The 27,628-nt window shown below is 40.9% G+C and overlaps 1 protein-coding gene across 3 annotated transcripts; it reads left to right on the top strand.

Moving 5' to 3' along the window:
- The first annotated feature begins 1,799 nt into the window (after window positions 1-1,799).
- Window positions 1,800-24,260, top strand: LOC119133240 (E3 ubiquitin-protein ligase Midline-1-like). Of its 3 annotated transcripts, none has more exons than XM_037268850.1 (10): window positions 1,800-2,016; window positions 12,371-13,164; window positions 16,178-16,273; window positions 18,000-18,107; window positions 19,846-19,994; window positions 20,256-20,383; window positions 21,110-21,253; window positions 21,513-21,674; window positions 21,944-22,151; window positions 22,334-24,260. In XM_037268850.1, exons 2-10 carry the CDS (start codon window positions 12,439-12,441, stop codon window positions 22,680-22,682), a joined length of 2,070 nt encoding a protein of 689 aa, XP_037124745.1. In that variant the 5' UTR covers window positions 1,800-2,016; window positions 12,371-12,438; the 3' UTR covers window positions 22,683-24,260. The 3 variants fall into 3 exon arrangements, with proteins under 3 accessions (XP_037124745.1, XP_037124736.1, XP_037124754.1); XM_037268841.1 differs by lacking the exon at window positions 1,800-2,016 and adding an exon at window positions 8,087-8,327; XM_037268859.1 differs by lacking the exon at window positions 1,800-2,016 and adding an exon at window positions 10,511-10,593.
- Window positions 24,261-27,628: the final 3,368 nt, after the last annotated feature.

Raw genomic sequence — 27,628 nt, 5'->3', positions numbered from 1 at the left:
TGCGGTCATCTCTCTTGGTTGTGCAGCGTTTCCTGCCACATTTCCCCCCTTCCAACAGACTTTTTGTGGATGTGCTTTGAAACAGCACTCTGTGAACAGCTTGCTCTTTGAGAAATTTCTTTTTGTGTCTTACCCTCCTGATGGAGGGTGTCAATGATGGTCCTCTGGAAAGCAGTCAGATCAGCAGTCTTCCCCATACTTGTGATTTAGTTTAGTGAACCAAGCTGAGTGTTTTTCAAGGCTCAGGAAACCCTTGCAGGTGTTTCGAGATAATTAGACGAACTAAGTGATTAGTTGAATACCCTACTAGTATACTTTTTCATGATATTCTAATATTTTGAGATAGGATATTTGAGTTTTCTTAAGCTGTATGCCATAATCGGCAATATTAAAATAATAAAAGGCTTGCAATATTTCTGTTGATTTGTAATGAATCCAGAATGTATGATATTTTTGTTTTTTTAATTGCATTACAGAAAATAAAGAACTGTATCACAATATTCTAATTTTCTGAGAAAGTCCTGTATATAATTATAAAATAATTCCTTAGGGCATGTTTTTATGTCATCTTTTTGCACCCACAGGTCATTTTTACCCTAAGCCTCACTGATAAATCATGGACTCAATTTACCCCCACTGTTGTATCTCAGTGAGGCAAAGTTCAGAAGGACTTGCTCAGGGAAACGTTTTGAGTAATAGGCACAAACAATATACTAGTTGCTTAATTTACACACTTTGATAGGTTAGTGTTAGGATTAGGGTTAGAATTGGGTTTAAGATTACCCATTCCAAAGATTCAACTATTTATATGGAAAAAAAATTAAAAGTTGTTAAAAATGTTCCTAATATGCTAAGGGAAATATGTGGTTATCGGAAAGTGCTGCAATACTACCTCCAGGACACAGGAAGGACCAGAGAAGCCGAATGTTTGACTCAATGGAAGCTCAGAATTTCCAAAATGTTAAACAAAGCTTGGAGGGCTGGGTGCACCCGCCCGCTTCACGCTTGCCTGAGCCTGAACACATGACAAGCAAAACCCGAAGGCTTGGAGTAGAGATGTGCATTCCAGTTCATTTAGGTGAACTGAATCTTTAGAATCAGTTCACTCAAAAGATTTGTTCAAACGAATCGTTCAATGAATCCCCCCCAGTCGAGCAGTCGAGGGTTAGAGCTAGGGTTAGGGCTAGGGTTAGAGCTAGGGTTAGGGCTAGGGTTAGAGCTAGGGTTAGGGTTAGAGCTAGGGTTAGGTTTAGAGCTAGGGTTAGGGTTGGAGCTAGGGTTGGGGTTAGGGTTAGAGCTAGGGTTAGAGCTCGGGTTAGGGTTAGGGTTGGGATTAGGGTTAGGGTTAGAGCTAGGGTTAAGGTTAGAGCTAGGGTTAGGGTTAGAGCTAGGGTTTGAGCAGGGGTCTCCAAACTACGGCCCGCGGGCCAGTTTTTATTGGCCCGCAGCAAATTCTGAAAACATAATTGAATATGGCCCGCACAAGAAGCTTGAGCTCAACTCTGTTGCACTTCTCAGTTTCCACACTAGATGGAGCCCGCCACACAAAGCGTTTGACGTCCCATTAGCACCCCCCCCCCGGAAAAGAAGCGAACGCGCAGCGTTTGACGTCCCTTTAGCACCCCCCCCCCCAGAAGAGAAGCGAACGCGCAGCGTTTGACGTCCCATTAGCAACCCCCCCCCCCCGGAAGAGAAGCGAACACGCAGCGTTTGACGTCCCATTAACACCCACTCTCGTTCACTGAAAAGAGTCGTTCTTTTGAACAAATTGTTCACTCACGAGCCAACACCAGCTTGGAGGGAAGACGGGAGCGAGTGTAGGCAATGCTGTGAACGGGAGATGTGCAGGAATTGCTCCTCAATGTTTAGATTTGTGTGTAAGCTGGATGTGTGGATGCACGACTCCTCTCCTTCCAACTCATCATCTCTTAAGCTTACTCACTATTGTTTCGCCAGACGACATGACTGCATGCCTCTTTTTCTTTTGTGTTGGTGGACCATGTGAGGCTCTTGAATGTAAGTGGTCCTTTGTTGTTTAAGTCACTTCCATTGTTATAGTTTCTTAGAGTGGGTGGTCAGTTGTGCTGTCATCTATCGTCAGGTTGCAGGAGACTTTGTTGCAGCGTGTAATTTGAGCTTTACATTTGAAAGCATGTGCATGCCGCTGTCATCGTCCACTTAAGAACTTTAGTCCGTCTCAAGTGAGATAGACTTTTTGGGCTCGTCTATCTATACTTCAAGCAACTGAGAATGAATATATTCAAATATACAAAAATATTTTGGTAAAGAAACCAAGTTTGTGATGCATTTCTCCCAAGAAATCACCGGGTTGATCTATTCCTGCTAATTCATGCAAGTGAGTTTAATGTGTAAGAAGGTGGAACGTATGTGATGGGAATTACACCTGACAGCATCAATGAATAATACAAACATTGAATGTACACTTCTATTAATAATGCAAAACTTTTCAAAGCCGAACGTGAATGGAGAAAATCTTCCTGTGTGTGCACAAACGTGTCAGTGCCCAGTGCACCGTGGTAGGCCTATAATTTTACTTACTGGCCATTGACAGGTTGAGATACAGCAACAATAACTCTAAACTGCAAATTCATGTCACACAATGTATATCTAAGTCAATTATTTTGTCCTTCAAATGATATTTTTTGTCCTGTAACACTGCTAATGACAATTCTCATACTACCCTAGGTTAAAAAAAAAGTTGTGACTTGTGACTAAAATGCATTCAATATTTACGAGAGGGAAGGTGCACAGTACACTTACAGGAATATTTAAAACTCTTGTTCATTTTGCATTTGCAGAATGCCAGTTTTGTGTTTGCTTTAAAACACAGATCTTACCATATTTAGAACCCAGCATGGTTTTCTAAGCTTTGGGGGCATTGGCAGCAGTGGCTGCGAGTGGGTCCAATCTTTTTCATACCTTGCCAAAGTCCTCCCCAAAGACTCCAGGTCTCGGCTGGAGATTCAAGAACTTGGCATTCAAATCCAGTCTTTTAAGAAAACGACTTTGGCTCCTTGCCATCACACAAAATGAGTTTCAATAAAGGGGAAGGATAGGCTGCCTTTAAATTAAAACCGAAGCTTTAACTAGGTGACATTTATCTGCCTTGTGGGCATTAACCTACATGAATAAGTGCATTGGTTCTACAAGTGAGAAGACATGGCGCTAATCACCAGCAAAACAAAGGCTGAGAGGAACAAAGCTTTTAGCTCTGAGATAATCTTTGAACTAATCAAATACCATTTACTCCTTTATTGCTTCAGACACTTTGGTGAAAGTAAGTGCCAATCAACCACACAGAAAGGCATTACTCATGTTACATGTCATGGAAACCTTGTGTAGAGGCCACAAATATGTGGAACAATTTGTCCACATTGTAGAATGCATGATTTGTTTGTTATACTGCATTGTGGTTGTGAAGCTTTACACAATTTTATTTTTCCCAGAGCATTTGGAACTCAGGGGGTCAATAGCTACGTCTGTATATAGTAAATAACATGGCATCAAAGCTGCAAGTCTGTGTGTAACTCAATCAATCCAACAATGTGAATTGCAGCCTATGAGGGTATCGATATGGGTGCAATATTTTGTGAACCTTTAAAATGCAAACATTAAAAACTGCTGTCCACATCATGGTGGGAATTGAGATTGGGGTAAATAGGAGAAACTAGGAAATTTGAAATAGAAATTTGATGGCTAGATCATCATTTGCCTTGAACAAGGCAGGCATATTGGGTATTCTTGTAAGCTTTTAGAGAGGACACAAATGTGAAGGCAAACATCTTTTGCAAGTATGATTTTTTTTCCAATATTTGGAGTCTAGTTTCTTTCTAGAATATTATCTCGGGTTGTGCTGTAAAGACGCGCACATCTTTCCTTTAAAGATCCTACTTTCCTGATTCAGACTGCAGTGCTAACGGAGGATAAATCAACATAATTGCTCCCATGTTACTAACAAAGACCTTTGCAGCTTAGCAGGCAATTGATTTGCTCCGCTGTTCGGCTTACATAGGGTTGCCCCTGTTAAGAGGTTCTGTGATCAGTCAAATGCTGGAGTCAACGTTTGGCATTTGAATGTAAGTGGATCGATTTTGCCTTACTTGCGGGTTAGAATAATAGCTCATAGACAACAACAATCATGTGTTGTGTTTTATGTTTCAAAACAATTTTCCGTTCCTATAGCATTGAAAATGTTGTGGGAAGCTTGTTGCATTGTTGGCATTTGAATGAACCACCGGGGGAGAAAAAGCCCAGGAGCAACACACACATTTGTTTGCTTACTGGAGAAGACTTGAGGGGTACCATGAATAGATCCCTAAAAGATTCAAAACAACATCAGCAGACAGACAGACAGATTATCAAACAGATCGATAGACACGGCAACTTCCAGTAGCAACCGCGTGCTGAAATATGCCGACAAAAAGACTCTGGTGGGTCTCATCACCGGGGGCGACGAGACTCAGTACAGGTCGGAGGTTGACCTTCTGGCCGCGTGGTGCAGGGACAACAACCTCCTGCTGAACGTCAACAAAACCAAGGAGATTGTTGTTGACTTCCGGAAGGGTCACACCCAACACCTGCCGCTGACCATCGACGGTGCTGTGGTGGAGAGAGTGAGCAGCACCAGATTCCTGGGGGTGCACATCAGTGAGGACCTCTCCTGGTCCACCAACACCGCATCACTGGCGAAGAAAGCTCAGCGCCGCCTGTACTTCCTGCAGAAACTCAGGCGAGCAAGTGCTCCTCCGGCCGTCATGACTACATTCTACCGTGGCACCATTGAGAGCGTCCTCTCCAGTTGTATCACTGTTTGGGGTGGTAGCTGCACTGAATACAACATGAAGGCCCTGCAGCGCATAGTGAACACGGCTGGTAAGATTATTGGTGCTTCACTCCCCTCCCTGAAGGACATTTACACCTCCCATCTCATCCGCAAGGCGACCACGATTGTGAGTGATGTGTGTCACCCCGCTCACTCTTTGTTTGCTCTTCTGCCCTCTGGGAAGAGGTACAGGAGCCTGCGCTCCCGCACCACCAGACTCACCAACAGCTTCATACTCCAGGCTGTTAGGATCCTGAACTCTCTCCCCCCTTCTGCGTAGCGTCCTGTACTTTTGCGCTATATTCTGACTGTCTGCTGTATGCATACTTGCTCCATTTTTGCTCCTCTTATTTATTATGTTATTTGTTTATTTATTATTTATTCATCACTCTTGTTTATTCATTGTTTGTGCCTTCTTGTTTTTATTTTTTGTGTTGTTTACTTGTATGTATATTGTGTACTATGTCTTGTCACCGTGGGATAGTGGGAACGTAATTTCGATCTCTTTGTGTGTCTTGGCATGTGAAGAAATTGACAATAAAGCAGACTTTGACTTTGACAATGGCATAGAGGGACCATCATTTATTCAAATCATAATTTATGGCTGTATTAGACTGTCGTCACAAGACCCTGACACCTCTCTTCTTTCATAAAATATGCATGCAGTTTGATTAATGCCACAGCTTTCCCTTTGACAACTCTAGCTCAAGGTCCTCTCTGATTCATCTAATGGCCAAAGCAAATACAGAGCTTTTATATTAGGAAGTCCTCACATTTTATGTTACTCTCTGTCATTTTCAGGTGGGTCCTGGCACATTATCATCGAATTGAAATACTTTCACTGCCCTCCTCATGTGAGAGCTCCTCAAGAGCCTGACGTTCTCCTATAATTTATTCATATTCCCACTTTGCACGCCAGGGAAAAAAAACTCTTTTCAAAGCTGGGTCACTCATCTAAACTGGCTGCATTTGACAGTTTTTTTTTCTGTGGAACTCAAACAGAGCATCCTCCATTTGAGGCAATAAATGACAATGTCACACTAACATGACAAGATCACCTGACAGGGCCAAGACAGAGATGTCGAGGCTAGCTATCTTCCTTCCATCAGTTTACCCATCTTTCCCATTTTTCAATGCAGTATTCACTGCACCTGTGTCAGGTACCTTGCAATTAACACTTTTGTAATTGATATAAGTGATATTTATTTTTAATGCATTATCCTATTTAGGATATAATTTACACTATGCTGTCTATTTTGTTGCACGTACATCACAGAGAGAAGCAGACCACATACAAGAAAGATTGCAAATGGTGGCTTGACCCCCAAACTTTGCTTCGTGGGGGTTGCGCGCTGTGCTTAAGGGTACAACGACAGCCAAGTTGCCTCACATTATTTTCCTCTTGCATGTTACAGCGTCTGCTCGCCATAATTTAATTTCAAAGAAAGGTATGCAACCTGTCAATCTCAGCTCTCGGGTCATAACCCCATCGTGGTTCATCCCTGTTACTGGTCTCACCCAGTGAGTCTTTGCCACATTCCACTCATTCCTGGGTGCTTAAAAGGGAGACCTCATGCAACTGACAGTGAAGGCCTGTTTCCCCAAATTCAGAGGAGCTGAGCACAGCTTTCTTCAATCCAGTCAGAGAGAACAGTGAGAATCTAATTTAAAGGACTGCAGTGTTTGGTATCACAACATGTGGAAAAGAACATAAAATAGAGTTACATCTTCTTCATCTCGTGTCAATCTCCAAAGAATATTATTTTTGAATAAATTAAAGTTGTGCTTTATAAAACTGACACTGAACAGTATTTGACCAGCTGTTTCATGTCAGCGCTCCCATGGGACAAAATGCCTAAGTCATGTATGATAAACGTGTCACTGTCAAAGTGAGGCCTCCATTTATTTAAACTGAACCAAGAACTGCACTCAAAGTTGCTGTTATTGAATTCAGATTTAAGACTGGCTCACTGGGCTTCTTTGAGAGGTCAGAAATTATATAAGTCTCACAAATTAATATAGAACAATATCAATACAGGATGGGCAGGTTTGCTGGAGCTCCACCAATTGAGTTTATTCCCATTTGTTTTCATTTTAGCGAGTAGAATTGTTCCAAAACTATTCACCAATTTCCAAGTTTTGTGTAGGTGCTCACTTATTTTTAACATGGACAGTAAAAAAGATGTTATTAAGGGAGAATTTCTGGAGTTAATTATTATGTTGTGATTCACATACATTGCATCAGAACTACATCACCTCTCACCATAAATCATCTGGAATAGACACCAACCCACCACTGACCATGAACAGAAAATGAATAGAAGGATAAAGTGAACGCAGGAGATGAACTATAAAGTGCTGATTCAATTTAAAATAATTTACCCTGGCTAGAAGATATTTTTTGTGTTTCTTTAAGCAGCAACACCCAGCTGGGCATGCATGACAGAAGTCCCCAGAAGAACATGTCATGGTACATTGCAAGAGCGCATACGACCGTAGCACACAGTGTGAACATTGGAATTTACTAACTGTCCTGTACTAAAATCATATTATGTCTACAAAAAGAATGTCAGTGGTCCGCGTTCCTGTGGTGCATTTTATCTGTAACTAGTAATCAGACCTCTCAAAGTTTAGGATAGATTTAAGAGAGTCGTTACTAAAAAATTGAGTTATAATCTTGGTTTTATGCTGCTTTTCTTGAACTAAGCCCAACCACGTTGGTTGTCCGACTAAAGTGAATGCTAAACATTCAGAATGGCGTATGCTTTTATGGAGGCAGTTGTGTGGGCGATTAAAGGGCTGACTTGTAACTTGGAGATTAATCTAAGCTTCTTTCCTTTAGGGTTGTGTTTTTGTTCTCATCCCCTAAAACAGCTGCAACTTTAATATATTCTTAAGGGGAATGCTACATTACAGAGGGCAGATTCTTTGTTGGGATGTGTTTGGGCTGCTTTGATGCACATTATAATAGACACACATGCATATGTGAGGTTGCGGGAGTAATGCACAGTATACATAATGGCACACAGGCCAACATATTTACATGGCATGTTTGCCTCTGAGACATCTGACAGGGACTCGTAGAGCTGACTCCGCCCTACGTGAAGGTCCAGTGATTGGCCTATATAGAGGCCCGTTGGCAGATTTGAAGAGGGAAGCCGGGTGGGAGGAGGAGGGATGGAGGCGTTGCACTTTGAGTCTGCCCTCTCTCTCTCTTTTTCCCTCTCTCCCCCTCCCTTTCTCTCCCCAGTGTCAGGATGCACTGGATTGCATAGGCAGGGTAGGAAGCATGTCATGAGAGGTGATGACACAGCCACGGAGCTGTGGCCACATCCTCGCAGACTCTTGTTTTGACTGCTGGCGACTTCTTTTTGCCTCGTACGCTCCTGCTGGAGCAGAGAAAGCTAAAGATAGCCATCCCTATGTTCTCTTGCTCTCCTTTTTCAGTTTGCTTTTGGATGATGGGATAATAACCATGTGGAAGGTAAGATGAGGGAAGGGATGAGGAGGATGGGGCATTGTTGCCGTTGTTTTCGTTTTTCCTTTTTGTTCTCTTGCTAGAAGTTTGTTCTGCTCTTAATGTACTCCAGATTAAGTTTCTTAGGGAATCCTGACTACATTGAAAACAATATTGCAGCACCTGCAACCACCAACAGGAAGGAGAAAGCAGACAACAATATGGTTTCGCTCCCCCTTCGTAGCTCAAATAGCTTTCACTCGTTCGGAAAGACCTATGAGTGTGTGTGGGGGTGGGGGGTGGCGGGGGGTTCTCCATTCATGCAGACGAGCATTTGTAGGGTCAGAGGTCACAGATGTTGACTCACAGTCTCCGCTCAAGTTTATCCGAAATGTTGTTTCATGAGGTCAGCTCTCAACTTCTTGCAAACTACGTCCGTCAAAATAACCCTTAGTGGACCCAGTCTTATGTCCTGGGAAACAGTCATGCTGGAACAGAAAAGGGTTTTCCCCATACCGTCGCCACAAAGTTGGAAACATAAAGCCATTCAAAATATCTTGTTTTCAGTTATGAATAATTCAGATTTAAGGTGGCAATGAGTGATGAAAAAGTATATATATTTTTAATCTAATGATTTAATAGATGTTTCCCAATACATACATATAGTGTTGAATTTTGGCTGATGCAAAATAGGAATGTAGGGTTGGAGCAGAGTGTGCCAGCAGTACTGGAATGATAATGACAGAGCTGCAGATGTTAGGGAATGCTGGAGGGCCATCTGTGTCCTGAACTAAGAGGCACTTTTGGAGTTGGTAATCTCACACCAGCAATGGGACTCAATATTAAAATTTATATTGAGTCAGATGCGTGCATCATTGTGGGTTTGGGGCACTTGGGCGTGTGTGACCCAGTTTTACTCATCAACTGTTTTTCTTGATGCTTGAAGGCCAAACCTAATGATAGGACACAGTGCCTTGATGGATGCTGGAGAGGATGTCTGAGAATGCTGATTAAACATCTTATATTTCCTTACATTCATATTGTGTCTCTGCTTATAAGCCATGTGAGACTAGCTAGAAAGAAGCGAGGCAAGAAACTCCTACGTCTTTACACGTGTTTTGTGTGTGCGGAGCCACGTGTGTAACAGATGGGATGAGCCTCACCCCTCCCGAGCTCAACCTGCTCAGGTCATGGGGCAACAAGGAAATCAACTGTGTGATATGTACCATGAGATGTGACATGCAATGTGGCTTATACAGGAAGGACTTTAATGTTTTGTGCAACATTTGTCTGTAACCAATTTAGCACCCATGTTGTCAATGCTGTTTCCTGTTTCCCATGCATGACATGTTTCGGTGCCATTGTCAAGAGCGCTAGTCCTTGTGAAAAGCATCCCAGCTGTTAGTTAGACTGGCCCCCGAAGCTAGTGTGAAAAATGTTGAAGATAAATATAGCTAAGATGGTATTGTGATGCCTTTTCCTCTGCAAGTGCTTTCTAATTGTTTGTGTACAAATAATTGCATCTTTGAACTCATAGTTCATTGTGGGAAAAAAAAAAGATTAAAACCATGAAAAAGTTGACGTCCTTTACAAACACGTATAATCTTGCAAAAAATGTTTGTTTTACAAACCAGTCCATGTGTCTGCCAGTTGTGACGTCCAATAACTTTGGTTGGCAAGGTTAGTCTGAGGTTACAAATTGAGTATTGAGTGACACAGTCAGAAAGGTGGGACTTTATTTCACTCAATATTATGTGGTGAGAAGAATTTCAGTATTCAAGTCTTTTGCCTTTCCAGACATCTCAGTTAAAGTGGTTTGGAAGTGTTTGTCACACCCAATCAACCTTTTTTGTGCTTGAGGTCTAATTCTACTTGCGGATAACTCAGAGACAATGCATCTCTCGCTGTCGTCCATCAACATCTTTGACAACAAACATGTTTACATTCCCTTCCTTTGTTTTCTCTTAATGTCACATCTAATTTTACAAATATTGTCACATCTAATTTGGATCATTTAAGACATACGCACACACAAGCAAACAGACACGTCACCCTCTGTCATACTCTGGACTTGCATACAGGCTTATCCTGTAGTCAACCACCTCACAATATGAAAGGCTGCGATTGGTTACAGTCCAGCGTGGGTGGGAACGGATTATAGATCATTTTTCTGTGTGGAATCACACAAAGGCGATGTGTGTGCATGCGTGTGCGTGTGTGTCACATAATCAGACACTGACTTGCAGTGTTTTATGGCGAGGAAGAGGAAGTGGAGAAGGAAGGGGAAAAGGAAGTAGGTTAAGATATTTGACATCACTTAGCTATGAACCCTGGCACTTTGGCCCACATTAGGCTGCATGTCTGCAGTGCAGAATTAATCACATGTTTCCTACTACTTTCTGAGCATTTAAGTGTACAGCAAAATAGGAAGTGTGGCGTCTGTAATGTACCTGTGACTTTGTGCTAAACATTATTGTTTTATTTGTGTGAATGATCCAACCCTTTTCTGATTGAGATACACGTTACAAGTTTATTTCATTCATAAATCCTCCAAATGGGTGTGTGATGAGGTAGTGGTCAAGGTCATTTTGCCAGGCAAGAGTCCTGTTTTCATGTCTGAGACATTTAAGATACAAGCTATCATAGAATAGTGGATCACTCACTTTCATGTGTTATTCAAGCAAAAAACAAACAGACAAACAACGAACAAGCAAACAAACAAATAATGCAGTATGTTAACTGTTTCAAATATTCTTGGATTTTCACAATTTGCAAAAAGGTTGAATTTAGGGTTCACTATAAACGTCTCAAAGAGGAAATCAACCCCAAAATTTAATAATTTATTGTACATTCCTCCACTAGTCTGAACACAGAATTCTGATTAATATTGCATTTGTGGGATATGAGTTCATCAGCAAAATTCACCTGTCTTTAATCTATCTCAGGGGGCGGCCATTTTGCCACTTGCTGTCAACTGACATCATGGTTGCCAGCTCTCAGGTCACAACTAATCACGACTCAGTTTCATAAAACTGGTGAGCCATGATTGGTTGTGCAACTGTGATGTCGTTTTCAGTTGACAATAAGTGGCAAAATGGCCGCACTGCTGAGATGGATAAAAAAAGGTGGATTTTGCCTGTTTAATTCATATTCCACAAACCAAACATTGGGCTGCACAGAACATATGAAAGTAATGTAGTTAATGTAGAAGCTAACCTAATACAGCTTCATCTACAGCCTGAAAGCTGCTATGCGCCTTCCAGGCCTGTTTGCTATATTTGCATGTTTAGTGTGTCCACACACATATGCACACTGGGGTCTGATTATGTGCGCCAGGTCAGCAGGGATGACCTACTTTTTGATTCTGCTCGCCAAATGGTGGGCGCCCCGCCCTTCTCAAAGTCTGTTTCTCTTCAGTAAAATAATGCTTTAATAAGCTTTTTGACAATCAGAATGCTGGAAAACACACTGGTGTCAACATGCATCTGTCAGTCCAATAATTCACACATTTACTTACTATGTGGACTCAAAGCTGAAATACTTGCAGGTCGTCCATGACTTGTATTACAAATAATAACTACGTCGCTGGCATACTGTGAATAGATAAATTTACTCTACATGCGCTATATTCATAATTGATCATTTTCTGACAATATAAGTACAATTAGATTATTTCCCATGGCACTAAGATGACACAGGACCCTAGTTAAGAATCATTGCTCGAGACCATCAAAAAACAAACACTAAAGGAAAGTGTGACTGTAAAAGAGTGTGTAAACATTTTACCCATAAATGTACATTTTCAATGAGGGGGCGCTACTTCATTAATTGAATCTGTATATCGTCTCTGTTTTTTTTAAATTAGTTAACTTATTTCAAGACCATGTCTGCCATTCCAATAGGTCTGCTCAAGCTTGATTCTGCTGCCCCCATGAGGTCATGAGACATTGATGCATGCTTGATCCATCAATTTCCTTCACTTCATATAAAAAAAAAAAGCCTTTCTTTATGGTGGTGATTTAGTTTGATGGTTGTTTTATGCTTTTTTAACTGATTCCTCTCGCCTACAGATATTTGAGTGGTTCCCCTGGATTTTGCTGACATTGTTCCTCGCACCACCTGGTTTCCCCTGAACAGGATGGACACTCTGGAGTCAGAGCTCACCTGCCCAATCTGCTTGGAGCTCTTTGAGGACCCACTGCTGCTCCCCTGTGCCCACAGCCTATGTTTTGGGTGTGCTCACCGCATCCTTGTCTCACACTGTACCACTAACGAGTCGGTTCAAAGTATCAGCGCCTTCCAGTGTCCCACGTGCAGATATGTTATATCCTTGAGCCCTGATCGTGGACTTGAAGGACTCAAGAGGAACGTGACCTTGCAAAACATCATTGATAGAGTTCAGCAGGCCTCGACATCAAGTGGCCTTCCTCTGCCGCTGCCCCTTCCTGCCCCTCAAAGTGGGCCCAACTCGCCTGGTGAAGAAGACAGCGAGCGGTTGGCTCTGGTCCCCGTCAGTGCAGCAATGTCGAGCCCGGGAACGCCTCCAGAACCGGTCCAGTGCCAGTTTTGCGAGCAGGATCCGCCAGAGGAGGCGATCAAGACATGCGTGACGTGTGAAGTGTCGTACTGTGAGGAGTGCCTCAGGGCCACTCACCCCAACAAGAAGCCATTTACTGGACATCGGCTCATTGAGCCCATGCCGGGCTCCCACCTGCGAGGGCTGCAATGCTTGGAGCACGAGGAGGAGAAGGTCAACATGTACTGTGTAACTGATGACCAGCTCATCTGCTCCCTCTGCAAACTGGTGGGAAGACACAGAGACCACCAAGTGGCAGCACTGAGTGAGCGCTTTGAAAAACTCAGGGTGAGTGACTACATTTTGATTTGAGATTATTGATGTCTGTTTTATAGTTTTAATAGCTCAATAGTCAAATAAGGAATACGAAATATATTAGACCTACCCTTTTGTGGAAAGAAATCAAAGGTCAAATAAGGGTCAGAAGAGCAAAGATGTCATTTGTCACACTTAACATGACCCGTCAGATTGTTGCCCACTGAGGGCAGATTTTTAAGATATCTGATATTCGTTCTGATCAGTTGTATAATATTTACCAACATTATTGCTCTCTTATTGCACTGATTTTTATTTTGGGCTGCCTCCCTATTTGGTGCACATTATAATCATTACAATTACATTACACCCAACCAGAGACTTACAATTTGAAAAGCATAGGAGAAATAGTGTATGTCCAGTATTTGAAAAAACAAACATTTTCTTACAAATAATAACGTTTTGAGCAGGAAGTAAATCCCTCTCAGAATAAGATTTGTTTCCACTGGAGTTGAGATGTTATTGTTTTTGTCATTAGACAATTACTGTGTGCGGTTTGTGTGCACAGAGCCATGTGTGCAGCACCACTATGGACACATGTAGCCGGACCCTTAATTAATGGAGAAACCTGACAATTTTTGATGAGGTAGCAGGGTAATGAGTGCTAAATCACTTGCTGGGTGTTAGATGGGGTTTAATTGAGCGGAGCTATACTGTATGAGCTATCCTCTATATGAGTATCTGGTAGGGATGGCATTGTCATTCCAAGAGATGATTCAAAATCCTGCTTGCATAATTATAATAAATCTCACTGACATTGTCAGAGAGATATTCATTTCACAGTATGTGCACTGTTGTGTTTGGTGCACAACTGCATTATAAAAAACAGAGATTATCCGGAGGTCAAAGTGTTAAGTGTCATCCACTCATGCATTTATCAACCTAAGGCAAAGCTTTGCCCTAAATATTATACTGATTGCTTGCACAGAAAAATTCACATCACCACACAGAGGAAAACTGAACCCACAGTCTGCACACTCATTCATTCATCTGAAAATAAATCTATTATGGTGGAACATTTCCTGAGAAGTCATGTTGCATTTATGCAAGACAACATACATAATTCATTTGGTTTTTTTTCTCAATCAAGACTTTGCATGACTTGATTAGACATTTCCTAAAGGCTTCTCCCATGTAAGAAAATTTTTATAATTAAAACTTAAAATGTGACCTCTCACTCATTTTATTTTACTTCCATTTGGACTCTGACAAATTTGAGAAAAAAAACTGTTGTGACCCATTTTACGGTTCCTACTTTTTGCTCTGACGTGATGTGAATTAGCGATATCCTAACATCTCTCATTCTGAATCGCTCACATACGCACATGCACGCACGCACGCACGCACACACAGACACACACGCACGCACACACAGACACACACACACACACACACACACACACACACACACACACACACACGCACCCAAAAAGCATGCTGGATAACTCGAGTAGTTTCCTTTTTCATTTAAAGTCTGATAAGAGCCATAGGGGTTATTGTTGAAATAACCCTCCTTATCCGAGATAAAATTACCCACAGGCGCTTGTAAAAAAAAAAAAGAAAAAAAACACACACATCCAAGTCTTGGATGGTTGGTGAGAGTGGGAACAACCTCCAGGATAAAAGATGCGAGCTGCTGTGTGAGCACACTAGCTTCATTGTTAAGCTTTGTGTTTTTCAGTAATCCATTAGCTTTAATCAACTGCCTCAAGTGGGGACTGCATCGTTTGGTCAACTATCATTTTAAATGAGGAACTACAGTTCATGTGCTATAGCTGGCATTGTATGCACGTGTGCGGATAAGCATTTGTGCGTAAACATATGCACATAAGCATGTGCAAAGCCAAACAGCAACATTTTAATATGAATGACAGGTGGGCAAGGATGTGACCTGCAAGTAAAGCATCTTCATATCCATGAATGCTTAAGCGCACACAAAGGAGGGCAGAATGGCAAGGCAGTATGCGATCATGTCATTTGTTTCCAAAGGAAACATTTGTGCTACTATTGCTTTTGTGTACCAGCATCGTATTAAGGCCATCCTTTAAGCTCCCTATGCTACGATGAGGTTCACCCATTCAGACAAACTACGCAAATCCCTCAAATCTCTTGCTGTTTACTGTTGAGTTTCAGAATAAAGCTGATCTCAGAAAAAATACTAGATAAAACATGAGGAATGTGATCTTGTTTATCAGTGTGAACTTTTAAAGATATGCAGTTTTTGTTCTTAGCTTCATTGAGATAGCTTGTGGCAAGATGTAGCTCTTTTAGAAAGGCACCACAGAAGCACTCAACTTGGATTAATTTCTAGGAGGGAAAAGGAGTTCTGCATGGGACAGAGCATCAGATCAGCTTAAGCATGCTCGATTTGGCAATTTGGTGAAACTCTTGGATTTAAAGGGGACAACATGTAACTCTTCCCTTGCTGGCAACAAGTATAGGGAGATGATCTGAAAATAGAAAGAGAAAAAAATACATATACGTATATACTGTATAAGAAAAAGGAGGGAGGACATCCTGTCACCTGTTTGCCGGTTCGTTAGCCGCGAGGGCTGCGTGCACTCATAGGAGGGTAAAAAAGCTTTAGATGCCTAATTTGCCGCTTGGCTGGGTTTGCGCATGGCTTGGTGCTCAGTGGAGCGGCTGTCCCACTCACATCCTCTGCTAGTGCAGGACTGTGTATAAGGATCGGACGGGACAAGATGAGGAGGCATTGCAGGGATGAGGGTTATCACCCTCCTGCAGAGGTATGGAAATACACTTGGAAAGTTACTGGGATGCTTTGACATAGCAGAATGTAACAGAATGAAAGGGCCGTACATTGATATGTCTGTTTTTGTTTTGTTGAAGAAGGTTGTCTCAAAACTTACTTGGCTTTTGAAAACTCAAAGGGTGGATCGCCTCTTGCTTTCATTCGAGGCTTCACTGTTGTTTTTCTTGAATGGATTTCTTCTCATTAGTGTCAACTCAATGTCTTTTTCTCCAGCAAGCGTTGGATTCAAACCTGAGTAATCTCATCAAGAGAAACAACGAGCTCGAGTCGCTGATGGGAAAACTGATTCAGACTTGTCAGCATGTGGAGGTAAGTGATTTCCTGAGTCTTATCGGGATCTGCATCATCGGCGATCAGTCACATATTGTTAGATTCACCGGGCCATGGGATTAATTATGTAAATGGTATCATGTTTTCCCATTTTCTTTTGCATAACAGCAATATGAGATTATTTTCAGTCGACAATCTTTTCCTTTACTCAACCCAGGAAAATAAACTATAACATCATAGAAATTTGATTCCAATGTCATTATGGCGTCATAGCACTCACTGTCTGTCCACGTCTATATCATTCCCCAAATTATTCAGAACACACAGGAAGCATAATTGCATGGTTCCTGGGATCATTTATTATTATTTAGAAATTGGCTAACAGTGTAGGTTAAAAAAAAAAGGAAAGTAGTACTTTATTGTGTAGCGGAGAGTGAGATAGATAGATTTGATGTTATTCATTTTTTGCAGCATTATGATTTCACATGCATAAAAGAATCGAGGGCAGCGCATCACATCTCGCTAAGATGACTCTGGTATTTGTCAGCAGCTTTTTTTTTTTTTTTTTTTTTTTTTTTTTTTAAACCCGCACACTGACATTACATACACAAGCACTCAAAGAAGCTTTTTTTTTAAAAAAAAAAAAAAGCAACGCCCGTGGGTTAAAACTGCAGCAGCATCTCTGTGGAGTAAATGGAGAGTGACGTTTTTGCCTGACATGTCCTTTAGAAACTACAAAGAGCCAGTATTGTGCTTCATCAAGACGCTGTAAAGCCAAAGTGTGTGTGTTGTTTGTGAAGTTAGCGCTCTGTGCTTTGTGGTGAGTTGAAGCTAGTTTTGATGATGCAGGCATTTGAAATTTGCCCCCTAAATGAAAAAAGCAATGAATAAATGATGCACAAAACAAGGGTGAAAAAAAATTGTCCCACTTCCCCGTTCCCTCCGATCGCCCTGTGCATTATTGTTCACACACTCCAGACTCCTAAAATAGCCTGAGGAGGGTCCATCTGAATTCTGTTGTTTTGAGAGTGTGCTTTGATGTGGGTTGGAATCGTCATGCCGGGTTACACTAGAAATTCACTGCACTGACAGTCCCTCCGGCTGCTTCAGTATTTCTCATTGGCTTTATTACTAAGCTCACTTCATCTGCATTGTAAAATGGTTGAACGCTCTCCAGTTTTTTTCAGTATTCCGAAAAGGAATCACTTGATCAGCATGCCGTGTTACATTCTGTCATACGGTCCAGTAGGCTTTGCCAACAGTCCTTAAATACTCTAATTCTGTGCATTGCACACAATGTGCTTTGCATAGCAACTGTGTGGATGCAACTAATACTCTTTCTGTGGGGCTGTAGCATATCTAAGGTGTACGACTTGAACGTCAATTTAAGACTCCATTTTAGAATCAGGATTTGCACTTTGGAAGCCCAATGCTGCCATGGCAACAATTCCAGGCAAGGATCAGACAGATGGGCAATCTGTGATTTGAACGTTAGAAGATTAGATTCATGTCTGTTGCATCTGTTGTACAACAGCAACAATAATACTAATTATAAATACTTAGGATGCAGGAAATATTGGTATACATATAAATAGGCGTATCATTATGAATACAGTGGCCCTGGGATATTAGCATGGGATAGTGACCGGGCTGACCGGTGAATAACAAAAATCTGCGTATGACCGATGCTCTTTAAAATGCATTGTCTACTCCGCGATATTCTCACAGAGGTTAAAGAAGTGTCTCACTGTGGCTTTCTTCGCAGGTGAATGCATCCCGCCAGGAGGGCAAGCTCTTGGATGAGTGCGACACTTTGATCGACATCATCCAGCAGAGGAGACAAATTATTGGCAACAAGATTAAGGAGGGGAAAGTAAGGGGACTCAACAGTGGGAATACAAATTGATCATTAAAATACTTGCGAGTCCTTGTTTTGGGTCAAATGCAGTACTCTATTTTCTCACTATGCCTTGACTTATTTATGGCATGACATGCAAACAGACTGACTTCCCAAAATAGGTCCTGCCGCATTCAGCAGTGACTAAGCATGAACTGTAAACTTCTCATGATGCATACAATGAGACTTTCATGATACATAGCACCATTCTAGAATGTAATATCGCATTGAAGCAACAACAAAATTCCATCAACACATTTTTATTCGATGCAGGACTAGGCAGGATCAATGGGACTCTAAATAGTCTGCAATGCTTGAAGTACTTTCAAAGCATCAGATTTGAGCAGAGATTACAATATTCATGCCAAATTACTGAGGACATGTCCCCTGCCCTAATTTCAGTGTGACCTCAATCTGTCTCTTAAAATCTTTGTCTGTTGTGAAAGAGCGTGGAATTGGTTCTTATTGAAAGGTCATAGTTCCGTAACAGACATTTACAGACAAATCTAGAATAAGGAAAACAGTCGATACAAAAACATTGTAGTTGGGATCATCATCTCCCACTTAAGCATTGTCACAGTTTAAAACCGTTTTGTATATGCGCAAAAATCCATCCATCCTTTTTATATTATTGAGGTTGTGCGAACTGGAGCCTAGTATGTAATATAAAGGTGGATAGACAAAACTGATTTGCTTTCATCTCACAAGTTGCACGTTGATCGGATGATCAATAGATTAATGTGCATGTTGAAGGTTATCTTGCTGCAATGCAGGGGGGCTATACTTCTAGAAAGGTACAGAATATAAAAATGTTTCATGGACGCCAGCCTCAGGAAGGTACAAACCTTACATTGCAGTTGTAAGGCAATGAGACAGGGCAGTGACCTGGACTTTTAGCTCAGCAGTTAGTGCTCTGCGCTTCCAAGCTGGGGCCGCGTGTACGGTCCCATGTAGCGTGACTCTTTTGTTACCCTCAGTGTCAGGCTCGGCGGACTCAGGTTTTTGCTTTGACTCCTCTGATTTTGTTGAAAATGGGGGACACGGCACGGATAGGCCGTGGAAATGTCTACATCCATCCCACAAGGGTGCACAAACGTTTAATCGCCACAGTCATGCCCAATTCTACCTGCCAAAGTCTAGCAAAATACCAAAAGAAAGAAAACTTCACATGTGCGCACAGTAAGACTGTGCTTTATGCCAGACTTGATGATTCCTGTCCTTATACTGTCTTAGCCACACTAACACAGGGAAGTGCTATAAACTAATAATGTGTTGGAATTTTTATATTTTTCACAACTGGTTTCAACTGGTAAGTGTGCCAAAGAGTGACGTAGATAAGTAGAGGTGCAGAAAATTCAACTAGAGAAGGTTACAGCTATATAAAGGCATAGCTCAAATTGCCTACCTAACTGTGTGCCATTATGAGGCCCAATCTAACAGTAACGTCTCTCATCATAATGTGTAGATAATAACATTAATAGCTAATAAACTGGGAGATGTTAGTTTGAGGTTTTTGAGACTAGTAGATACCGTGTCATTTTCTCGTCACAATTATAAGACACAATGGCAATTTAGCAGAGCGAGGATGGCATTTAAAGGAAGGATGAATGTGAACAGCGTTCAGGGACTTTTAAAAATCAACATCAATCTATGTGCACTCCTGCAACCTGTCATTTCTTCTTTTTACTGAGCATTTTTTCCACTCTCTACTCAGGCGCAAAGGCTACGCAAGCTAGCCCAGCAGATCTCCAACTGTCAGCAGTGTATCGAGAGATCCTCTGTGCTAATCACACAAGCTGACCAGACACTGAAAGAGGGGGACCACGCCCGCTTTCTGCAGACTGCTAAGAGCATCAACGACAGGTCAGGCACTAAGGAGAGGATAATGTGAGACAATAGGAGTTTGTTTGAAAACTTTCTGTGTACTTGATTTTCCCACACAGGGATTACATTTCCTATTTACCCGAACCTTATCCCATTTGTCTTAAGCCGTTCAATTGATTTATAGCGGGTATGTGCCACCCTTTATACAAAAACTTGCTTTTCCATAATTTTAAAGGCACATTTTGCTGAATATATTTATAGTATTGAATAACATGCAGTATTTGGGTTGGGCTGTTTTAGGGTTTCCATGGCAACTGCATCAACCCAAGTGCTTATTCCTGAGATACACCTGACAGACACATTTGACAACTTTGCCCTGGACTTCTCCAGAGAGAAGAAACTGCTGGAAAATCTCGATTACCTCACTGGTAAATCCTAAACCTAATTTCTTCACATGAAGGAATTCAATTTTAATTTGCACCACTTTAATGAGCCGCACATTTTCAATATGTAAGTTCCAAACAATGTCTCTTTCTTTGGGTTCATGTTTAATAAAATATTTTTCACTACCCTCAAAACTTTTTGAAAAGTTTCAAAGGTCTAGATTAATTTTTTTGAATTCATTCATTTCGAATTCCTTTAAACTGTCTTCGAGCAAAAAATGAGAGGAACGCCTTATTAATAAATTCTTAAAATTATTTGACAAAGAATTTGTGTCTGCATTAGAATTATAAGTGTGCAAAATTATACATTTGAATAAAAAGTATGGATGAAACTGAAAATTTACAGCTTGCCTAATCTGTAAGTAACTAAATAGTCTGTTGATGTGTATTTACCACCAATCAAGTCAGACTTCTTGTCTTTTTCATAATAAATTAGAACTCAAATGCCAAGGAAGACATTGCATTTCATGTTTGAATATACAACTGCTACGTGAAAACGGGCTGCTTGTAATTTGCATGCACAGAACATTGCACATGAACATAACACAAAAGTCATACTGGCCAACAGCAAATTTTAATTGGAGATGGCTCTATGTGTCCCTCAATGCATTTTTTATGTAGATTTCAAGAATGTAGTTTTACCTATTAACTTTAGGCAGTCCTATCATTATGGATCATATATAACAAAAGTTTTATTTCTTGCCTCCACAGCTCCGTCTGCACCGTGCATTAGGGAAGAGCTATGCACAGCATCCTATGACACTATCTCAGTCCACTGGACATCTGATGATGAATTCACAGTAGTGTCGTACGAACTCCAATATGCCATCTTCACTGGACAGTCCAACATTGCCAGTAAGTTTTGTGTTGAACGAAAAAAAACAACAAACTAAAATTTCTACCTAAGCACCAAACACCATTTGAAGATGTAATTCAAAAGGTATCCTGACACAACATTGTGCCTCATTCAAATACCTATATACCGTAATTTCTGGACTATAAGTCGCACCTGATTATAAGAAGGCATCAGCTAAAACTAGAGGAAAATCTTGTTTCGTTCATATATAAGCTGCACCGGACTCTACTCTTGTTACTTTCAAATCTTTCGTCTCAGGTTTGTGCAACTCATTGGAGAGCTGGATGATTGTGCCCAATATCAAACAGAATCACTACACTGTACATGGCCTGCAGAGTGGCACCAAGTATATCATCGTTGTCAAGGCGATTAACCAAGCGGGGAGTCGAAGCAGTGAACCGGGGACTCTGAAAACTAACAGTAAGTTGCCAACTAAGGAAAACTCAAATGAACACAGGCCAACCTCTAATGAAACCTAATAGATGATGTATTTGAAACATTTTCATTTACTTTATCATTTTCTCCACTTAGCCACAGATGGGTTTAATTATTTCCCTTCTGCAAACCTGAAATTAAATTAACCGTAAATAAATGAGGTGTCCTGTGAGTGATCTTGCATGCTATTAATCTCAATGTGGTCATGTTTCAGCATCAATTTGTTTTGCCATTCCACCCCTTCTTCCTGGCAGGTCAGCCCTTCAAGCTGGACCCCAAATCTGCTCACAAGAAGCTAAAAATCTCACACGACAACCTGACGGTGGAGCGTGACGAGAGCACATCCAAAAAAGGCCACAGCCAAGAGCGCTTTTCCAGCCAGAGCAGCTACGGGGTGGTGGGGAACGTTTATATTGACAGTGGGCGGCACTACTGGGAGGCCATGATTGGGGGAAGCACTTGGTGAGTTGTTTTTTTGACCACATATCCATAATCAATGTTTTTCTGTAAAAATGGATGACATGGTATCGTGCCATCCAGGAGCTTAGGCAGAACCCAGAAACCTTTCAAAAATGCAAATCAACAAGTTTGTGTTTTTTTACTTGGTCATTCTTGTGTCAACATCTAACACCCCTCCCCCCTAGGTACGCCGTGGGTATAGCATACAAGTCAGCGCCTAAGCACGAGTGGATCGGCAAGAACTCATCCTCATGGGTGCTCTGCCGTTGTAACAACTCCTGGGTGGTCCGCCACAACAGTAAAGATCTGGCAATTGAGCCTTCGCCCCATCTGCGCAGAGTAGGCATCCTCTTGGACTACGACGCTGGCCAACTGACCTTCTACGACGCCGTGGGCTCTCAGCATTTGCACACCTTCCACATCTCCTTCGTGCAACCCGTGTGTCCTGTGTTCAACGTGTGGAACAAGTGTCTGACAATCCTTTCGGGCCTCCCCATTCCTGACCATCTGGAAGAACTAGAGCCACAAGAATAAGCACATCCACAAGCCAAGTAACACTTGTCCTGCACTTGATAGTTCCTTTTACTTGCTGTGATTTTCTTTGGCTACTTCCCCAAAAGTCAGCTACTTAGAGTTGAGATAATCGTACTGTATTGTTGTTTTTGCCTCTGTGACAATCCTAACCTGAGTGGATGGTTAGCTCTAAACATTCCAAATAAATCCACATTTTCTTTGCAGACATTCCCACACAACTTCAAAGGAGTTTGCACAACAGGGATAAAGGGAGAATGTATGGAAATGATTTTCAATTTCACACTAGCAGTGACACTGTTTTACATTATGGCTATTCTTGACAAAAGGAAATGACCAAAGTAAATACAGCTGAACCTTGATTTTACTGGCTTCGATTTTATGCGACTTTACGTCTAACGCGATTTGGTCATGGACCCCACTGATTTTGAAGTAGTATTTTAAATGGCAGATATGATGACCGTACGAACCTAAATGACTAGTGCGTAAACCTTAGCGCTCTGCTTATGTTAATAGGACACGACATCCCAACATGATCGCTACCCTGATTGGTAAAATAATAATTTTTAATTGGATTAATTTTCACCCAGAACAATGATGTTCTCCAAATGCAAACGTGTTTGTTTCTTAGTACGTATTTCCCTACTGCAATTTCCCGATACACTGGCTCTGATTTTATTACACTTTCAAGACTATCTCAATAACGTGGTTTTGAGGTAACGTGATTCCCAAATTCTGGACCCACAAGTGCATGTAAAATTAAGGTTCGGCTTTTCTGTTATCAGTACAGGTGATTTTATAATATAATTTCTCAAAGCATTTTGGAAAAAAAGGGGAAAAAACAGAAACAAAAACAAATATGTTTACTCTATTTGGAGCTTTTGACAGCTTGTATTGGGAAAGCAATGAATTTGTATTGCTGGCAATGATACTTCTTGTTGGTCTGTTGAAATGCACACTTTATTCTCTGTTTTGGCAAACTGAGCTGTTGTTGACGACTTATCCTGAACACACTGCACACACTTCAGATACCGATTTTCACACGGGTCTTAGTTGTTTGCTAAGATAAAAAGATTGACAGTGCCAACAATGACCTCACAAAATGAGAGTAGATTTGCAGTATTTTGTGTGATTGTGTATAAATAAATACAAAAACCTAATAATTTTACTTTTCATAGGAAATGTAATGTTTATGGAAAATTAATTTTAAACAAGACAGTTTACTTACAAAGAAGAAGAGAGACAGTTTAGATTCTAAACCCCTTAATTTACTTTTGATAGCAATCAACTGGAGCTTCTCAGTGTAAATACTGTAAAATTATTTGCTTGTATTTCCCAATGATGATGTTTTGTTGTAAAACTTGGTCCATCTTAAGGTGTGTGAATTCTGTGTTTCCATGGGAATACATTAACTAGCTGTGTCATATATATATATATATATATATATATATATATATATATATATGAATAAAATATTTGCACCAGTGTTCTATCCTGTCTGAATGGACAATGGTGGAAAATGGGGTGGGGAGTGTCGTCTTCCTCAAAAATAAATATTTGCACACTGACAACTGACATTGACAATTGATTTCTCCCGTTAAGTTTCAAAAAAATGTTCTCCCAATGTTCATGAATTCTCACTAAAGGCATAACCAGTGGACAAGGATAGGTGTGCATGGTTTTCTACAACTACACAAACAATTTTATTTGAAATTTTGTTAAACCCTGCGATTAAATGTGTTTGCCATCCCAGTTACTTTCCTCTGGACTGTCTGGCAATTAACTTGCAAATAATCAAGAGAAAATGAATTTATTTGTTGGCGGCACAGTGGTACACTGGTTACCACGTCCACCTCACGGTTCAGAGTAGTAGTCCTTCTGGCCTGTGGAGTTTGCATGTTCTCCCTGTGCCTGTGTGGGTTTTCTCTGGATGCTCCGACTTTCTGACACATTCCAAAAACATGCATGGTAGGTTGATTGACTACTCCAAATTGTCCGTCAGCGTGTGTGCGAATGGTTTGTTCGTCTACGTGTGCCGTGCCTGTGTGACTGGCAAACCGGTTCAGGATGTCCCCCCCTTAATGTCCGAAGTCACCTCGGAGCAAATTTGAATAGGTGCCCCCCTCTACAAGCAAAGGTACAGTGTTACTGTGTGTGTGTGTGTGTGTGTGTGTGTGTGTGTGTGTGTGTGTGTGTGTGTGTGTGTGTGTGTGTACATGTATATAGTATATATATACTTTTTTCTTCGTACACACAAGTTAGCTTTACATGATTTAAAGTACAACAGCTAAAAGCATGTGAGAACAAAAGAACTCAAGGGTGCGTGCTGTCTTTGTCATCGACCTTTGTTCACATGCGGCTCACAATGACACACAGCTGCAGTGCACTGCATTAGCATTTTAAAATGGGCATGATGCAGCTCACAGCATCATACAGCAACCTTGTTTGGGTTCAAGGGGACCTTGAATGTAAGTTTGTATGGGGCGTAAAGCAGTAGTCCGTTTGATTCCTCACCACCTGTGGCTATTGAATCTTGAACCAATGACCTTCATCTGCAAGACCACTTTGTCCTCAAAGCAAACATTGACCCACACACTGGTTTGCACATATAAACGCCCAGCAGATGTCACTGTTAAATCTCAATACAATACACTTGAGTTCCCACTTTCAAGATACATACTATACTTATACACTCAAGCCTGAATCTAATCTAATCTATCTATCTATCTATCTATCTATCTATCTATCTATCTATCTATCTATCTATCTATCTATCTATCTATCTATCTATCTATCTATGTATCTATCTATGTATCTATCTATCTATCTATCTATCTATCTATCTATCTATCTATCTATCTATCTATCTATCTATCTATCTATCTATCTATCTATCTATCTATCTATCTATCTATCTATCTATCTATCTATCTATCTATCTATCTATCTATCTATCTATCTATCTATCATGGCAGTATATGCACAGAAGGCCAACCTGGCTGAAAAGATATACTCCGTAAAACGAAATATCTTGAAGCACACTCTCGCAGCCTCTGTTCTAACACACACCAACAGTATTTATTTTGGGAACCGACAGTTTTTGTGTTAATGGGAAAACAAAAGGTTTTCAATTCTGTAAGCACTAAGGGAGAGTCTAATGTGCAACATCTATCTGAAAAAAGTCGATGCATATGGCCGGCAGCGTTCGAGAGGCAACAGCAGGGCTGTTGACTTTGTTAACCTGCAATTAGCCTACACACAGTTGTGTTAATTGTAGGTTAGATGCAGGTATTCCATTATTATCGCTTCATCATTCCCTCAAACATATTTATGACAATAAAGACTATTTCCTAATCTTTTTCAACACCACAGGGTTCAGGTATCCTAATGTTTTTATCTTTAGGCGATTCTCATCCGTATGGGTTATTCTCACTGAAAAAGAAATTTTAGAAATAGTTTTGTTGTTGTTTTCCTAGTTTGTGTAATTCACTCATCCATCCATCCACATTTGCACTTGTCGTTGATTTGTCACACACAAAAAAAAAAATCTAGGAAAGACCTGCCTGGAGCTACTGACTGAGTGTTCTCTGAGTGTTTAGTGTACTAAATGTTCTGGAGCAAGTTTAGTTCAGTTTTATGTATGAACTGTGTGGGGGGTTATGCAAATGACTCTCCTGAAAAGGCCTTGACTTGGTCAGATTTGACCTGAGCTGCGTCCACCTATTTTGTGCCGCGTGTCATTCAAAATTAAAATAATTTTTGTTTTGACAGCAGACAAATATCACTTTACAGTAGGTCACCTTAAAGAACTGTGAAACGACACTACCAGTACTTCTGAGTTGCCCTTGAGCAAAGCCCTACTGCCTGCTTGGGTGCTTTCTCTGAAGTGTAATGTATTCAAGACAGCTATTTAGTATGGATATCAACATATCCATCTGCTTAACTTGATTAGGATCAAGGGTCGTCAAGAGGCAGATTTGTCGCCCCAAAAGTTGCACATATAAAAAGAGTATTGATGTTTATTTCACTTAGGTGTTAAACATTTGTGTAGTTAAAAAAAAAAAACACTGAAACTTCACGATAGTAGCCAAAACTTTTGTGTTGAATATTGAAAACTGTCCCCCGTTCCTTTATATTGGATAGTTTCTTAAATTTCTCATTGACTGATATAACAGGGAAGATAATTGTGGTAGCAAATCTTGATGAACCAATGTCACCCAAAGGTTACTCCCTCGCTCACGGCTCGGGTCATTGCAAGTGTCACACTATGACAGTTACTGCCAACAGCAATTGTCAGTGTAGAAGTCATCCTGTAGATTTAAATATTTTTTCTTGTTGGAACAGTAGCACATCTTAAAAAACACGTGTGGCGACAATAGAGGAGGAAACTGTCTGGGACAGCTATCGACTTTGCAGCAAAAAAATATGGCCTCTTGCAAGTACTTTGTCGATAACCGATTGGCCTAGAATAAATGCCCCGGACCTCCCAGGTCAGATAAGGTAGCAAATATCAAATGTAAAATTCTACTGGCGGTTGTCTTACGGTTCATCCGCTGTACTATGGACAAACCATACCTCAGTCTATAGGCTTGTTAGGAGTTCATTGAAGTTATCATCCAGTGTCTAAAAAGAGTGATAAATACTACAACAAATGTTCTTTAACGTTTCAGTACAATTATTCAATAAATGCAATATTTCTATTCCTGTTTCATGGGAGTGTTGGCACGTAATACATAATGAAATGCAACAATGCAATACAATCACTATGACAATGAATCTTTCATTATTGTGCTCTTTTGTACCATCTGATTTAACTGCAACTGTATGGATCTCAAAATAAATCACCTTTATTGGGCTCTAGGCTCAACTTGATGGATTTCACAAAGTAATAACGTGTTCTAAACTTTACGGGGAAATCGATGTAGCTGTGGCTATTCTACCGGAAACAA

Source organism: Syngnathus acus, chromosome 2 (genome assembly GCF_901709675.1).
Source record: "Syngnathus acus chromosome 2, fSynAcu1.2, whole genome shotgun sequence".
In the NCBI taxonomy this organism is placed as follows: Eukaryota; Metazoa; Chordata; class Actinopteri; order Syngnathiformes; family Syngnathidae; genus Syngnathus; species Syngnathus acus.
The sequence above is the reverse complement of the archived record's forward strand: the minus strand, read 5'-3'. Positions and strand labels throughout refer to the sequence as shown.

Excerpts from the sequence above, each read along its gene's own strand:
- LOC119133240 (XM_037268850.1), top strand. The coding sequence starts at position 12,439 with ATGGACACTCTGGAGTCAGAGCTCACCTGCCCAATCTGCTTGGAGCTC. Across the intron at positions 13,165-16,177 it reads AGCGCTTTGAAAAACTCAGG|CAAGCGTTGGATTCAAACCT; the intron begins GTGAGTGACTAC and ends CTTTTTCTCCAG. Across the intron at positions 21,254-21,512 it reads TGGACAGTCCAACATTGCCA|GTTTGTGCAACTCATTGGAG; the intron begins GTAAGTTTTGTG and ends CTTTCGTCTCAG.